We start from the raw sequence: 16,019 nt of genomic DNA, 5'->3' as shown, positions 1-16,019 counted from the left end.
ACCAAGTTTGCATCTTTGTAGAAAGCCTTGACTGGTGGGATATCATAACTAGTGTAGCCTGACAAATACACAGTTAGAGGTGGAGAAAATCCAATCCAGAAGAACCGCAGGGCAAGACGGGGAGTCAGGGCCGGTCTTACACCAGATTGCACCCCAGGGGGAAAGCATCGATGGCGCCCCCCCACCTCTACCCCTAACAAATGACAACCAAAAAATGTGTTACAAGTGTTGTAAATTGGGTACTCCATCAAGAACCAGATAGAAATGCAAATGCAATAGAAAATGCATACACTAGAGACTAGGTGACAGTCTTAGAATGTTACCTGTATTATGTGTTCAAAAAGTAACTTTTCTTGACTTTGCCCTTGCGAATTGAAGCACAGCGTCGGATAGATCCAGGGATTGGCCAATGTCATTTTCGATTGATAAAATAGCAAGCGATGTAAGTCTTTCATTGGCCATTGTTGATCGAAGTAGAGAGTAGTAAAGTGCGTAGGCGCACCAGGTATGTGTGCAGCTGGTGTGGTTGTTGCATGATAGCTGCTTCTTAGCGGTAGGTGTGGTGCTGAGGAGATCAGTTGAATGTGTTCAGTCTGGAGTGTTGACATCCAGACTCAGTTATGGCTGCGTTAGGCCCGAGGAGACGCTTAAGCTAGCCGGTGTGTGCTAGCTAGCTGTGTTTTATTAGGATGATGGGTGGTTTGATGGGTCATGTTAGTATGAGAACAGCTTTACCGAATGTGTCATAGTACTGCTGTGTTCTATTTGAATGGTGGTGTATAGGAGAGAGTAAGCGTAGTAGTGTGATTTTGTGGTAATCAGTAAGTGTATGCGATCAGGGACAATCAATGATGTTGGGAATACCTTCTAAATTTAACTTTTAACACAGTGATGCTCTTCAGGCACATTCATTGCTGTTGGTAATGCTATCTTAATTCAACTCTAATACAGTGACTCTATTAGGGGATGCTTCTAGGTTCAACATTAACACAGTGACGCTATTGGGGCACACTCAATGATATTGGGAATACTGCCTAGATTCAAAATTAGCACATAGATGCTATTAGGGCACGCTTTCTAAGTTCTGCTTTAACACAGTGACGCTAATAGGGCACACCTTCTAAGTTCAACTTTACATAGTGACGCTATTGGGGCACACCTTCTAAGTTCAACTTTAAACACAGTGACGCCACTAGGACACAATTTCTAAGTTTAACTTTAACACAGTGACGCTAGTAGGCACACTTAGATTCACATGCCTGGCCTTGGGCGCTTTAAAGATAACCATCATATCACATCAATACACTTACTCTACTATACACCATCATTCAACTAGAACAACTAGAACACAGCTATACCCCAGATTAATTCGGCCTAGCTGTTCACATAGGAATACGACCCCATGAACACCTCATCACCCTAATAAAACGCAGCTAGCTGAGCACATTCTGGCCTAGTTGCTCACATATGCGTTCCTCAGGCCTAACGCAGCCAGAGCCAAGTATGGGTGTCCATCCACCAGACTGCACACATCCAACTAATATCTCCAGCACCACACCAAACGATAGGGTGCAGCTACCACGCGGCAATTACATCAGCTGCAGATATCTGGTGCACCCACGCACCATACGACGCGATCTCTCTCTGACCAGAACTGCAGTTCCCGAGGGCATTCAACCTACCAGCGCTTTGAGGTCATACCAATGCTATATAGAGTGCTATATAAATGCCAAGTAACATAACATTGACTACGGTCACCGAGGGCGTTCCAACCATAATGCAGAGTATAACCAAATACAATAATTTCAAACTGACATAATGCATTTATCAAAGACACCCCCCCCCCCCACATTTCCATAGAAACATCAGCATCGAAACATTCAGGGTGCCTATAAAATCTGATTCTACTCTGTTCAAGGGTTGGACTTTCCGGGACCCTAAATACCTCCCTGCTTAAGTCCTCCAGTCCACTCTAGGTCCAGCTCTGCAGAGCAGATGTTTTTCTTCCAAGCAGAGACTGTGTGTGTGTGTGTGTGTGTGTGTGAGGGGGGAGAAGAGATCTCTTCCGCAGGAGCCTCCCTGCCCATCTGTCTTGATCCGGCTCTCCAAGTTCTGGATGCTCCTAAAGACCTTCCTAGTCTCCTCCTGCCGCTACATCTGGATGCATGTGTACCATATGAATCTCGGCAGGTTCCGGTCATCCCTCGTCCAGTCTCCCCTACTCACCCCTTCATAACAGCACTTGCCCTCAGGCTCCCTTCCCTGATTAGCCTTCTGAGGCTGCCCCGTCGCATTATCACCCTACCCCTGGCACTAGCCCTCATGGGAACACCTTCGCACTTGCCCAGCCCCCTGGGCTCCCTACCCCTATACTATCCCTTTTCCCTGCCCTTCTCCCAGATACCACACTTGCCAGCTCCAAATGTCACAAGGCATAGGACAGTTGTTTTTCACCTATGCCCACCGCCTTGTGGCGACTGGAAACACTTCCTACTGTATAGGCGCCATACAAATGTCCAATAAATAAATAAAAGCTTGGTTTTGGTCATGCCCCTTACCATCCAAAGGGACAGACATGAGCAAACTGGGATGAAAGGCAAAGAGTATTGGCAAAGCCAACTGTTTTGGCATTGGTGAGGCACTGCTGCAGTGGTATGAACTAGACCTCAATGGTGTGTAATACTTGCACACAAGCCAAGAGTTGGTTTTGCCAATGCTGGTTTTTAACAGGCCTTCCCTTCAGTGAACGACATGCATAGCGCTTCTAAAGAGTGGCCCGTTTAGTATTAAACTCAGTTGACTGCTTTGAAAAAACACCACCAGGCACTTAAAGCACAAAGTCTGATAATGATCAAGTTAGCTCAAAGAAATCCCAGGATTGTGCTTTGGGATGGGAGGAGCAGGAAGGGGGTGGGAATGGCCATAGGGATTAGCATGGCCAGTCAACGGGATGGTCCAAACACTGACAAGATGTGTGCCCCTCCCTGTATGCCATTTCTCCACGCTGTACTTGAACGCATTAGGCTTGGCTTATAGGTGGCGTATGGCCAAAACTAAAAAAGGGAGGAGTGGGCAAATATAGTAGGAGGACTGTGCCTCAGCAGATGCAGACCCATCTTAATTAAACTCTTTCTGGGTGAGGGCTTTACAAAGCCTTCACAAGGTGTTTCATTGTGGCCGTCAGACTGTCAGGCATGTTGTTCCATTAATACAGCACCCGGGTGGCAAGGACCTGCTGGTGAGTGATGGTGATATAGGTCAGTCTGGGCCTGCACACCCTTGGTGTTTAGGGCCTTCAATCCCTCCTACCCCTCCTCTTGTCCTTGTGCTGCTGTTATGTGGGCTGGGGTACAGGCTGATGGACGGCCTCAGGTGGTGGCTGCAGTGCCTGGGTTCAGTGCTAGAGTGCAGGCTGGTGGGCTTTTAGGGGTGGGTATTTGGGGTGCAGGCTTATGGCTACTGAGGCATCAGGGCCGGGGTGCAGGCTTGTGAACTTTTGCAGGTAGGGGCGAGGGTACAGGTTGATGGACTACCTGGGGCAGAGACTGCGGTGCAGGTTGATGGACTGCACAGGGTGTGGGATGCTGCTACTGGGTCAGATGTGCCTGGACGAGGGCTCTTTCTAGCGGTCTCAGTTGGAGGGATATACATGCTCCTCCTGTCTTGGCACTTAAAAACTGGTACTATATTTGAACTGTGGTTTACGTGCTGGTCAGTGGCCCTAATTTGCTCCGTGTGTACCTGGTTCTGGGTGCTGACATTGCTTATTTTTGCAAATTTGACCCTCCTGTGTTGTAATCTGCTTCAATGTTATGAGTATCTCCTGCTCTGAGCAGGCTGTATATCTTTAAGCAAAAGTTGGTGCTAAAACAGTTGTACTATTGCAGTATTACAGCAAAAGGTGTTTTTCAAAAGGCATACAAGTATGTCACTAAGGTTGCTTGTTTCGCTGCCTTACACGGATGGTGTTAAAACTGTTCCATTTAGACTTGGGGCCTAATTCACAGAAGCGTTTTATAATGGCAAAACCCCACTGGAAAACGCTCTGTGAATTAGGCAAGACGTAATCTGCAGGACTTGGGGGCATTTGAAGGAGAATCTGGCGGGCATAAAAGGTAAAATCCTTATGCCTTACTTTTACGCCACGCTTTCCCACACCGGGGACTTGGAAAATCACTCTGTTTAAGGAATAAAGAGATGTTCATGAGCCGCTGTGCAATATCAGTTACTGCAATAGAGACACTCCTGTTTGCTAAGAGTTTCTGCTTAAACAGGGCATGTTTTTTTTTTAAGATTCCTTTCCTTGTCAGACAAGGTGAGAGAAAAAGGAGAAACAATCATTTAGTTGCAGAATTATAGCATTCCACTTACTAATTACTGGCGCATCCTCAGCATTGGACCATCACATTAACAGTTGTTAATGTATGCTTCCAGGATTCTGGACAGATATTGAATTAGCATTTAGATAATTCTCTGACTGTAGCAGAAATAGATCCAGAAACGTGTGATTTCTTTTAACCTTGATGCAGCAACAATCGCACTGATTGCCCGTGGCTGGAACATTTAGCATATGGAGCCGCATTTCATGGCTCCCGCCGCCCCCCGCGGCTGAGCCATGAAACATACGACATGGCCCGCCCTGGGTGCTGCATTAATGGAGTAACAGCACCCAGGCCGTGTGTCTCGTGGCTCGGCCTGGGTACTGTATTAATGGAACAACAACGTGCCTGATAATACAGCACCCGGGCCGTGAGCAGGCAGCGCCTCTGCCGCATGTTGCATATTAATGCAGCAAAAAAATGTGTTATAGTGCGACGCCCGCCCCAACTCCCCAAGCCCCCAACACAGTAGTACAGTACTGTATTTACCTGATAGTGATGCAGCATATCATGTGCATCCACACTCGCTCGCTCTGTTGTCGGCGGGGCCGCGGGGGCCGACAACAACGCCAGGCAGGAGGCAGCCAGAGCCAGCCAGCCCCAAGCTATAAGTGCGCAGACGCGCACATAGCCTGAGAGGCACACGCCGCACGTGCGCCCACGGCATGGGCCTGGCAGGCGGCCTGGCGCCAGCCAGGCCGCCAGGGCCCTGGGGGGAAGTTTAAAAGCAACAAAAAACAAATGTTGCTGCTAAATGCTAATTGCATATTTATGAGTCAATTGCAGTGCACTTTGCTGCTGACCTGAGGGCAAAGGCCAGCAGTGCTCACTGCTCGCTTAGTAACAAATCAAAATAAATCAGGACTCAGAGAGGGCACTGCCGCTCGGTGCCCCCTAGAGGCTGACTGACATCAGGCAGCCGCCTCAGCTGCCTGACACAAAGACCGGCCCTGCGGGGAGTTACTAGTTCTATTTTGCTTCTAGAAAGCATCATGCGACCCCTAGGGGAAGAGAGGTAACAAAACTACTCTTGTCCCGTTAGGAGTTCAGCATCCCAGGAGACTACTCAACGTTGAAAATGGCAGCAAAACAAAGTGTGCTGGGAGATTTAAACAACCCGAGACAGAATTATCTGAAGGACACTCTCCTTGGCACAGAGGACCTTGTGATTTAACATGAGATCATACCATTACAACATAGATCCATTTAACATAGGTGTTGAACAGTTGACTCAGGACATTAAGTATTCTTAGAATAAGCCCTTCATTGGATTTAAGTTAAGCTGCAAATCCTGACACCTTTTCAAAAGAAGACGTCATATTTTGTTTACTAGCACTTCCCCTATTTCCTGCAGGAATTTTTTTATTCCTGCCCCAACCTTATCCTTTGCAGGTGTGAGTTTGTGGGGGAGGGAGGAATGTTGATGGAAGAAACTATGATATTTTGGGACAACTTGTCACAAGTAACTAACACTCCACGAACAGGATACAGGGGAGAAATCTCCCCATGAGATAGGTGATTGACTCCCCATATTCGAGATACAGAATGTTAAGGTTAGCCCTCCTGAGATAGGGAACCTCGGTTTTGTTGACAATGCTACTCGACCTTACCAAAATGCCTGGTATGTTGACCCAATTTTCTTTCCCTGCTTTTCTCATCTTGTGTTATTTCCTAGAGAATAAAAGTGAATCAACCCCATTTTGTGTGCGTACAAGTGTTCTCTTTCACCCTGCCTCCGACAACTATTAAATAGCCAATCTGAGACCCTTCCGACAACATTCCATAGCCAATTGGAGACCTTTCCATAAACATCCACAAGTTGAACACAGGCAGAGTATATTTAACTAACCTGGTTATTGCAGCAAACAAGTTAACCACAGGCGGTAGGCAAATCTTCAAAGGATTTAGCTGGCAAAGGACTATCCGTTCAAAATTTAAATTTTGCAAGTAGGTCAAACCTAAAGAAATGGAAAACAGCACACTTAATCAAGAGGGAACAATAAAACATTCACAGACAAATGTATAAAATGTTACCAATTTTCCCTTTTTAATAATGCGACAATACTTGTCACTCAAGTTTAACATTAGTGATGCGCTGGCAACTAAAGTTGCATTCTATGGCATAGCTAGATCTGAGAGACAATGTCGATTATGTGGTACACCAGTTTTAGAAAACTCTGGTCCATCTTTTGACTGAATAAGAGAGTCTAATTCAAATCAGGCTAAGCTATATTAAATCGTATAATAGTTGTTATTATTGCACTCACATGCCTTAGCTTTGGTCTATTTTCTTCCAAGGAAATGACCATAACCTGATATTTTATATGGTACAATTTTATTGGAAATGTGTTAAAATTTTGAAACTTTTATGTAACTGATTTAGTTTTATCTATATCTATGATTTTTAGTATGATTAATAGGTTTTAACTGGTTTTACAATAATTTTTCTACGCCTAATTGTCTATTGCTGTGTCATGTCTGTCAAATTGTTCTGTTTTTGTAACTTTGATATTTTGTATGTATTGTGTTGTGTTGTATATACAAAGCCTTTTGTTTGCAAGTATATAAATAAATTAAATGAAATGAATGTAGTTTCAAAAGTAGTGAGAATGTTAAACCTGTGTTAAGTCTTGTGCCACAGGTGCCGTTTGCTGAAATGTCAGCAGTTCTTGCAGAGGTGAGCTAAAGACACCTACAATTGAGAAAAAACTTGGAAACCTGTTGCCAAATGTGAAGCGTTGTAACTTTTTCAAGCATAAACATGACTTGGGATGCCAAGGGCATTTAGCAAACATTAACACTTATTGAAAGGAATATTTTAACAACATAGGGCATACACATATCATCTCACATGTAGAAGGTCTTGTATGCTCCCTCTGTACAGGGAACATACTCCATGCTCTTTATCTATATCTTTTCATGCTCCCACAACCATATCTGTTTGCATATTGCCCAGTTAAAAATTCAAGTAAAACCGATGGGATGTTGAGGTGCAAGTAATTCAGTAAGAAACCTTTGGAAGATAAACTATATTCATAATTCATAAGTTAAGAATCTTTGTACTATAACTTTTCTATATTTAAAGTATATTTAAAGTAAGCCACCCTTTTCTTTAAAAGTCCTCTTCAGCAACCAGTTTGAGGGAATTTCAACTACAAGATCTTTATCTAAGCCTAATATTTCTATGGCAGTATCTTAAAGAGACCAATATTCTGCGTTCATATCCACTATCATAAAATCTTCATATATAAATCTTCTCACTGTATACTAGAGACCAGTATATACTAGAGACCAGTATCATTTAAGCAGGTGGGCAAGAGCTTTAGCTAATATCCTGGTAGACCCAACTCTAATCATGTTACCCGTATAGATGTTGAATTATACATCCTTAACACTCGCTTCCATACAAGATTCTGCATTACCTCTAGTCTTTGAAAAAATATCCACCGAAAATGAACACATCCATACAATAATATGGATGGCATCTTAGCGATATAGATTTTTAAGATCACTGGACACTTTGCATTCCATACGCGATAGAATATTTACTAAGAGCAGTAGTGGCCTGTGAAGCGCTATTATCCAACGTATCCAGGAGGGAATTTCAATTCTGTCTGGTGTCAAACCTAATACCAGGGTAGACAAATTCCTTAACTACTTCTAATTATGTTAATTATGTTGCTTCTATATACCACTTAAAGTCACTGATTTTTTGACACCTAGCAAAAACCATGATTTTTGTCTTATCGACTGGGAACTCTATCAGGGGTAACGGTTAATGTACAGTATTAACCAGGTTACTCACCGTAGTGACCACCTTACTCCTAGTCCATAGTCCCCTTTCCTCCATATTTATGGGACATTCCTCCGTCCTGTGGGACGGGACCAGAGCACTTTGTAAAGCATCAAAAAACCTTTGCAACATTTTTTGTCCTTCCTCTCTTTCTACGCGGGGTACTGCATGCAGCCGTAACCCCGCCCATCTCAGCTCTGCCCCGCGCATCGCCCATCAGTCCTTTTCTATCGCCAGGTCAGAGACCTTTAAGCAATAACAGAGGAACCTTATTAGAGGGGACAGCGGGCGGGCGTATGGAGGAAAGGGGACTATGGACTAGGAGTAAGGTGGTCACTACGGTGAGTAACCTGGTTATACTCCTACGTCCCGTCCCCTTTCCTCCATACTTATGAGAGATTCCCAAGCACTCCTTACAGGAACTACGGGTGGATGGAAAACCCCCTACTGAAAAAGGTTCTTCAACACAGCCTGGCCAAACTGAGCATCAGATCTGCAGCTCAGGTCGAGACAATAATGCTTACAAAAAGCCGATAGGGAGGCTCATGTAGCCGCTTTTGCAATGGTCTCCAGGGGACATATTTCTGAAAGGCAACAGCAGCTGCCTTGCCCCACACCAGGTGTGCAAGAATACCTTTGGGAGGCTGCAACTCTTGGACAGTGTAAGACTCTGTAATGCAAGCCGCAATCCATGTGGAGATAGTCGCCTTAGAGGCCTCTCTACCTTGTGGATTACCAAAGGTCACCAATAGTTGAGAAGAGCTCCTAAATTCTGATGTTCTGTCTAAATTGAACTTAGGAGCCCTTCTAACAGCCAAACAATGTAGAACCCTTTCCGCGTCTGAAGCAGGGTTCGGAAAGAAGACCGGCAGGGAGATTGACTGATTCAGATGGAAATCAGAGACCACCTTCGGCAGGAAAGAAGGATTTGTCCGTAGGACCTCCTTATCCTTGTGGAAAACCAAAAAAGGATGCTCCACTGACAAAGCCTGGAGCTCACTCACGCGCCTCGCTGAAGTAACGGCAACCAAAAAAGACACCTTCCACGAAAGGTGCTTAAGGTCCACCATGGCCATTGGTTCGAAGGGTTTATGGCACAACTCTGTAAGGACCACGTTCAGATCCCATGTCGGGTGCGGTTTGCGAACCGGGGGATAAAGGCGCATCAAACCTGCGAAATGTCTCCTAATCACTGGATTAGACAGAGAATAAGAGTAATGGTCAATGGATAGGTAGGCGGATACCGCCAAAAGATACGTTCTGCATGACAAAACGTGAATGCCCGATTCTGCTAGGTGGGATACGAAGGACAGCACAGTGTCAATCGTAGCCGCCCTTGGGTCTAGCAGTTTGTCTAAGCACCAATGACAGAACCTAAGCCATTTGCTCCTATACTGAGACCTGGTCGAGGTTTTCCTGGCTGCCTGAATAATGCGCATGTTATCAGCAGACAGGTTGAGAAGTTCTAAGGACCTGAACTCGGACACCATGCTGCCAAGCTGAACGATTTTGGGGAGGGGTGCCACAGCTGCTGATCGCCCTGGTGAAGCAGATCGGGAGTCGCAGGTAGCCTGATCGGTGCACACACCGACAGGTATTGAAGTTCTGAGAACCGGAACCTGGCAGGTCACCATAGGGCTATGAGGAGAAGCGATCAGTTCACCGTGTTCTTTAGCTTGCAAATCGTCCGATGAATTAGAGGCAGAGGCGGGAATGCATAGGCCCTCATGTTGTTCCAAGGAATCTCAAGAGAGGAGGCTCCCAGGCCGTTCCTGGCGGCATACAGAGGAAGTTTGTTTGCCGACGTCGAGAAGAGGACCACCTCCGGTGTGCCCCAACGCAGGAAAATCCATGATAGGATCTCCGCCTTCAACTCCCATTCGTAGCTGACCATTGTCCGCTGACTGAGGGCGTCTGCCGTAATGTTCAGCTGGCCTGCGATGTGTACTGCTACCAGCCAGACACCATGACGAACCGCCTACTCCCAAATCTGGATGGACAGGTCCACTAGTGGGGGAGACTTGGTGCCTCCTTGTTTGTTGATGTAAAACATTGACCGTGCGGATATGGACCACTTTGTTGGCAATGACCGGTCTGAACGCTTTGAGCGCTAGGAAAATCGCCAGGAGCTCCAGATGATTTATATGAAGGGACTTGTCCTGAGGCGACCAAAGGTCAGAGACCTGAAGAAGATCCAACGTCGCACCCCACCCCAGTAGGGAGGAGTCCGTCGTGACCGTCACCATCGGGGTTGGGTCCTGAAAGCCCGCACCCACCGACAGGTTGCTGAGAGACGATCACCACTCCAGGTCCGCTCTCATGGAAGCCGGAATCAATATCAACTTCGGAGTCCGAATCCACCGCCTGACGCCAAGAACTCCGAAGAGCCATCTGAGTCCGCCTCATCTTGATACGAGTGAGAGGTAAGGCCAAGACACAGAAAGCCATGCGTCCCAGAAGCCTCTGGAACCACCAGCTCGACATGCTCTCTGACTGTGCAAACATCTGACACGTGGCCAACAGATCTGCCATTCTGTCCCCGGTCAGGTAAACTCTGCAGTCGATCGTTTTCCAGCGAAAACCCAGAAAAATCAAGTCCTGAGAGACCGTCATGGAAGATTTCCGCCAGTTCACCGACAGCCCGAGATGGAACAGGAGCTAGAGGAGAGACTGCAGTTTGCACATGGCCTTCACCGGGCAAGGGCAATGTAAGAGCCAATCGTCCAAATATGGATAAACATGGATACCCTGCAGATGAAGATAAGCTGCAATCACTGACATCATATTCGTGAAGACACGCGGCGCCGAGCTGAGACCAAAAGGAAGCACTCGAAATTGGAAATGCTCCTCTCCCACAGAGAAACAGAGGTATCTCGTGTGTGGATTCCAGATCAGTATATGCATGTACGCATCCTGAAGGTTCACCACGCTGAGCCAATCGCCCATCTGTAAAGAGGACCGTATCTGGCCGGGCGTGATCATCTTGAATTTCTCTTGGGGTAGGGAAAGATTGAACTGGGAAAGGTCTAGGATGGTGAGCAGGCCAGCCTGGTTGGGTTTGGGCACCGTAAACAGTTGGGAGTAGAAGCCCTCCCCTCACTCCCCTAGGGGAACGGGTTCCACTGCTCTGAGGTCCAGCAACTTCTGAACCTCGGCTCTGAGGGAGGGCGACCCTGACTGCTGGAAAGGAGGGTTGAAAGGTGGGGTAGGGGTAAGAGGTAAGCGGAAGCCCGCCCCAGCGACTGAGAAGACCCACCGGTCTTCGGTGATGGTCTACCACGCCTCCCAATGAGACGCAATGCGTCCTCCCACTGGGGTCTCGTGCAAGCGCGGAGAACCCTCATTTGGCAGGTTTTTCGGTGGTGTTACCACCTGAACCTGAGGAGGAGGCTGAGGAACAGGAGAAAAACCGAGTCCGTTGCTGCCTCCGGCGGGAATTCCCTGAAGCGGTATACACTCTGCGGGATTTCTGATCTAGAAACCCCCTGAAACCAGAGGAGGGCCGGCTTTGTGACAACGGTCTCTGGGTCCTAAAAGGGGTTTTAAGCAGGACGGACAAGGACTTGGCTGTCTGGGTGCTGTCCTTCGTTTTGGTCAGCTCCACATCCGTTGAGGAATGAAAAAGCTCCTTACCGTCAAACGGCAGGTCCAACACCTTGTCCTGCACCTCGTTTGAGAACTTGGTGGCATGCAACCAAGCCTGCCGAGAGGTATCAACTCCAAGCATAAGGCCCCGAGCTGAAGTGTCAACGTGATGAGCCGCGGCCTCCAGCAGATCCTGGGCCAAGACCCTGGCATCTGACAATCCCGCCTTAAAGTCCTCCAGCTTCTCGACCGGAATGAAGTCCTCGAACTCCGACAGACCTTCCTCCCAAGGGAGTCGAGGAGTTTGTCCTCTTTCCCAGGACCTGAGCAGCCGTCGTAGAAGAGGATGCTGCAGGCCTGGACTGTAAAGTGGGCGCAGCCACCACCGTGGAAGAGGGGGGAGGACAAGATGCTAAGGCCACCTCTTCCGAAGAATGCAGCCTGTAGCGCGCGTCAATTTTCTTATTGACGAAAAGTCCAGAGTGTGGTTTCTCCCAGATTCTACGGACATCAGCCAAAACATCCTTCTGCAAGAACAGGCTGGTACGCGCCGAAGGAGACAAGGTGAATGCCCCCGAAAGCACACCCTCCTGCAGAGCGAGTGCCTCGGGCACTGGGACATCCAATAGACACATCATGACCAGCACCCGGTCGTGAAAGGCCCTAACAGAGCGGGGCTGGTCTTCGCTATCCTGATCGCCCTGCGCATCATCCGACAGGTCAGGATCCTGCTGAACCACGTCAGGCACCGCCCTGTCAACCGGTAACAACAGAGGCAAGGGCGGAAAGGTAGGGGGAGGCCCTGGCGGAACCACCGGAGGCGCGGGTGGAACCGGTGGCACAGGTGGGCATATCTCTCTAAAAAGACCCTTGAAATACTCTCTCATGGGGTCGGTACGCACGAGTACCTGAAATTTGCCGAAAAAAACATCCTCCGGAGAAAGCTTTGGAGCTGCCGGAGAAGGCCTCTCATGAGGGGGATAATTCCAGGGACGCAGAGGGGAGGGTTGCCAAGCAGGCCCATCCCCAGAGGTGTCCACATAAATCAAGGGTGCCGAACCCACAGGCAGCGAGATGTTGTGCGGAAGGGGCATCCGAGCGTTCCAGTCGTAAACTGGACGAAACGGATGCGCACAAGGAACCTTATGTTCACCAACAGAACCAATCCCCACACCTCAGGCCGATGGCGTAGTTGTAGGGGAAGTGCCCAAAATGGCCGCCGTGGTCTTGGCGGGAACGGCCGCCATTTTGTCGTCACCTGAGGGGAACTGCGGGACGTGTGGAAGTGAGGCATGGGTCCCCGCCGGTGGATCAGGGGTCTTCATTTTAGCCTTTACACAAGGAACCTCGACCTAGCCGGTACTATGCGGCCTGGGCTGTTTCTGAGACATACCAATAGCCTTCACAGGAAGGACCTCAGCCCTGCTGGTAAAGGAGGAACTACGGTTCGAAAACTCACTCCTTGCCCCCTCAGCGGTTCTGGCGTCGCCACAAGAGCACGAACGGTGAGAAACACCTTTCACCGATAAGGCCTTCTTAGGCCTCTCAGAACTGTTGGTTGCCTTAGCCTCTGTACGATGGATCTTGGACCCGAGTCCGGTAGAAGCCTCTTCACGGCGGGCCTCGAACATATGTTTGGTATCACGAAGCCCAGCCGAGGCCTGGGGGCGTACCCCGGTACTTTTGAGGGAAGCCAATAAGGAGGCTTTGGAGCGAGCTTCGGTACCCCATGATTCAGTAAAACTAGGTCTACAGGCAGCCCCCACAGGAGGGGCCTCGGATTGCATTCCGGTGTCCACAGGCCCCTTACAGAGACCCTCAGAGAAAACTCTGGTACACTTTTTAGGCCCAGAAGGCACCTCAGGGCAACCCCCGGTGACAGAGTGGCCAAAGCTCCTCTCGGACCGGGAAGACCCCCGGAAGGAGTCCCCCGGCCGGGGTGACCTAAAAAGTAAAGAACTCACCGGGCGTTTCTTCTTTTCTTCGATGAACTTAAGAAAATGCAATGGGGGAGCGCGTTGGAACACCACCTCCCACCGCTCTAATCGTCATTGAAGCGCCCGGACCGAAAGGGAATAACAACAGAAACAGGAGTCCCAACGGTGATCGGGACCCAAACACTCTAAACAAAGAGGATGGGGATCCGCCCTCACAAAGTGCCGCTGACACGAAGAACAAATCGGGAAGTCTAGCTTAAACGGCATATACAGACTACTACGCGATCGCTAGCGAGAGCCAGAGAGAGGAAAAAAGGAAGAAATTCTTCCTCAGATGCAAGTGCATCCAGTCCCGAACGAGTGGAGAAAAGGACTGATGGGCGATGCGCAGAGCAGAGCTGAGATGGGCGGGGTTATGGCTGCGTGCAGTACCCTGCATTGAAAGAGAGGAAGGACAAAAATAATTTGCAAAGATTTTTGGATGCTTTACAAAGTGTTCCGGTCCCGTCCCACAGGACGGAGGAATGTCCCATAAGTATGGAGGAAAGGGGACAGGACGTAAGAGTATTAAGATTAACAATGCACATCTGTGCGATTAATGCATTGACCTTTTGATTTAGCGCTGCTTTCCACATTTTTGCGGAATTGTTATCCACCAAATCATAACCCAGGTATTTGATGGAATGTGCTCTAGGTATACAGATTTCAATGATAGACCAATTCAATACAGGGTTTTTTTCTTAAAGTTTTGAAATTTTATGATCCTGGACTTTTTGACATTGAACTGTAAATAATGAACTTGTGAATAATGGGCAAATAGATTTAACTTAGCTTGAAGGCCAAAAGGCATTCGATCGAATATCAAGATGTCGTCGGCAAAGGCGAGCCAATGCAGTTTTAAATGGCCCAGCCTTGCTAGAAAGCTAACCTTTTGCAACCAGATGTCAATGTCACAGGATACAAGTTAAATAGGGGTCCCGCCAGATTGCAACCCTGCCTAACTCCCACTTCCGTTGGTATGGGATCCGTGGTCGCACCACTCTGATTGACTCTAACCAAATAAGACGTCTTTAGAAGTAATTTTGCAGTAAGTATAATCAGATGAGATGGAATTCATAACCTGGCCATTTTTACCCCACAACAAACTGCGAATTACACAGTCAAAAGCCGCAATGAGATCGATCGAGGCCATATATAATGGACCAGCATTAGGCACTTTTGTTTTTGCAAGTAGATGGGCCAAGATGGTCGCATTCAATGATGTGCCCATCTGTGATCTAAAACCGATCTGAAATCGTGACATGATATTGTTATGCTTTATATGTGCTTGAAGTTCTCTTAAAAGCAGGATGGAAAATACTTTAGCAGAAGCATCTAACAGTGCAATTGGTTGAAAATGATTTGGCTCTGCGGGTTGCCTTTTTTAAATATTGGTACTACAATAGAAAGTAGCCATGATCGTTGAAGATTTGATGTCAAAAGAATATTGTCAAATTGCATCTTTAAGATATTTGCCCAAAACAAAGAGACTTTAGCACACATGGTGGTATGCAATCAGGACCGACAGCTTTGGAGCAGTTCATAGACCGTATTGCTGATTGAACTACATCGAGAGATTATGGAGATATTGCATAGGATAGCTTTACTGAGCAAAAAGAACACTTGTCAAATTAACAAGGTAACTGAAATTTATTAGTAAAAAATTCTGTCCAAGCTTCTGCAGAAATAAATGCAGATTGCTCGTTACTATGTTTTAACGTATCAGTTCTGAGCATAGTCCATACGGATCTCCGGTCATTACGACATACGTTTACCATAATCTTTTAGTTCTTCAGATTGTGAATGTTTCAGTTAATTTTAGTACAATTATTGCGATATGTGTTACAGAGAATTTCTTTCTTCACACAGAACTCCTCGTCAGATACACTGTTAGATTTTAACAATCTCAACTCATGATTTTTCAAACGTTTTAACAAAGAAATCTCTATACTGAATGCTTGAGCGTGGTTTGCTTTTGAGGATTCATGTATTTTGGCTAATTTACCAAGTTCTGTATGAATTATAAACGTATGCCTTTCTATTATTTGTTGAGTGAGCCAAATTGTAGTTGAATTTTTGCATCATCCTTTAGGTGTTTCTCAATCATAACAGTGAGTTTGTCACATAGATAGTTACTCCAATGCAGGGATATGCCTGGGCGATCACATTCCAAAAGAACCTGATTGCAATCATTCACCAAGGCAGCCACCCTTTGTTGAATGGTCAGCCATATAATTAAATGATTGCCTACACCAGGTTCTGTTATTGTTATCTGGCCAGCAAGTC

The 16,019-nt window shown here is 47.1% G+C and overlaps 1 protein-coding gene across 3 annotated transcripts in view; it reads right to left on the bottom strand.

Annotated features, from left to right (window-relative positions):
* RRN3 (RRN3 homolog, RNA polymerase I transcription factor) overlaps nt 1–16,019 on the bottom strand; it is a 1,004,740-nt gene that overhangs the window by 213,307 nt on the left and 775,414 nt on the right. For all 3 annotated transcript variants that reach the window (XM_069645599.1, XM_069645600.1, XM_069645598.1), the window contains exon 15: nt 6,229–6,337. In XM_069645599.1, coding sequence (XP_069501700.1) covers nt 6,229–6,337 — 109 coding nt within the window. The remainder of the gene's footprint in view (nt 1–6,228; nt 6,338–16,019) is intronic.

Source organism: Ambystoma mexicanum, chromosome 2p (assembly GCF_040938575.1).
Source record: "Ambystoma mexicanum isolate Mex_15411 chromosome 2p, UKY_AmexF1_1, whole genome shotgun sequence".
In the NCBI taxonomy this organism is placed as follows: domain Eukaryota; kingdom Metazoa; phylum Chordata; class Amphibia; order Caudata; family Ambystomatidae; genus Ambystoma; species Ambystoma mexicanum.
This window is presented reverse-complemented; position numbering and strand designations above follow the sequence as displayed.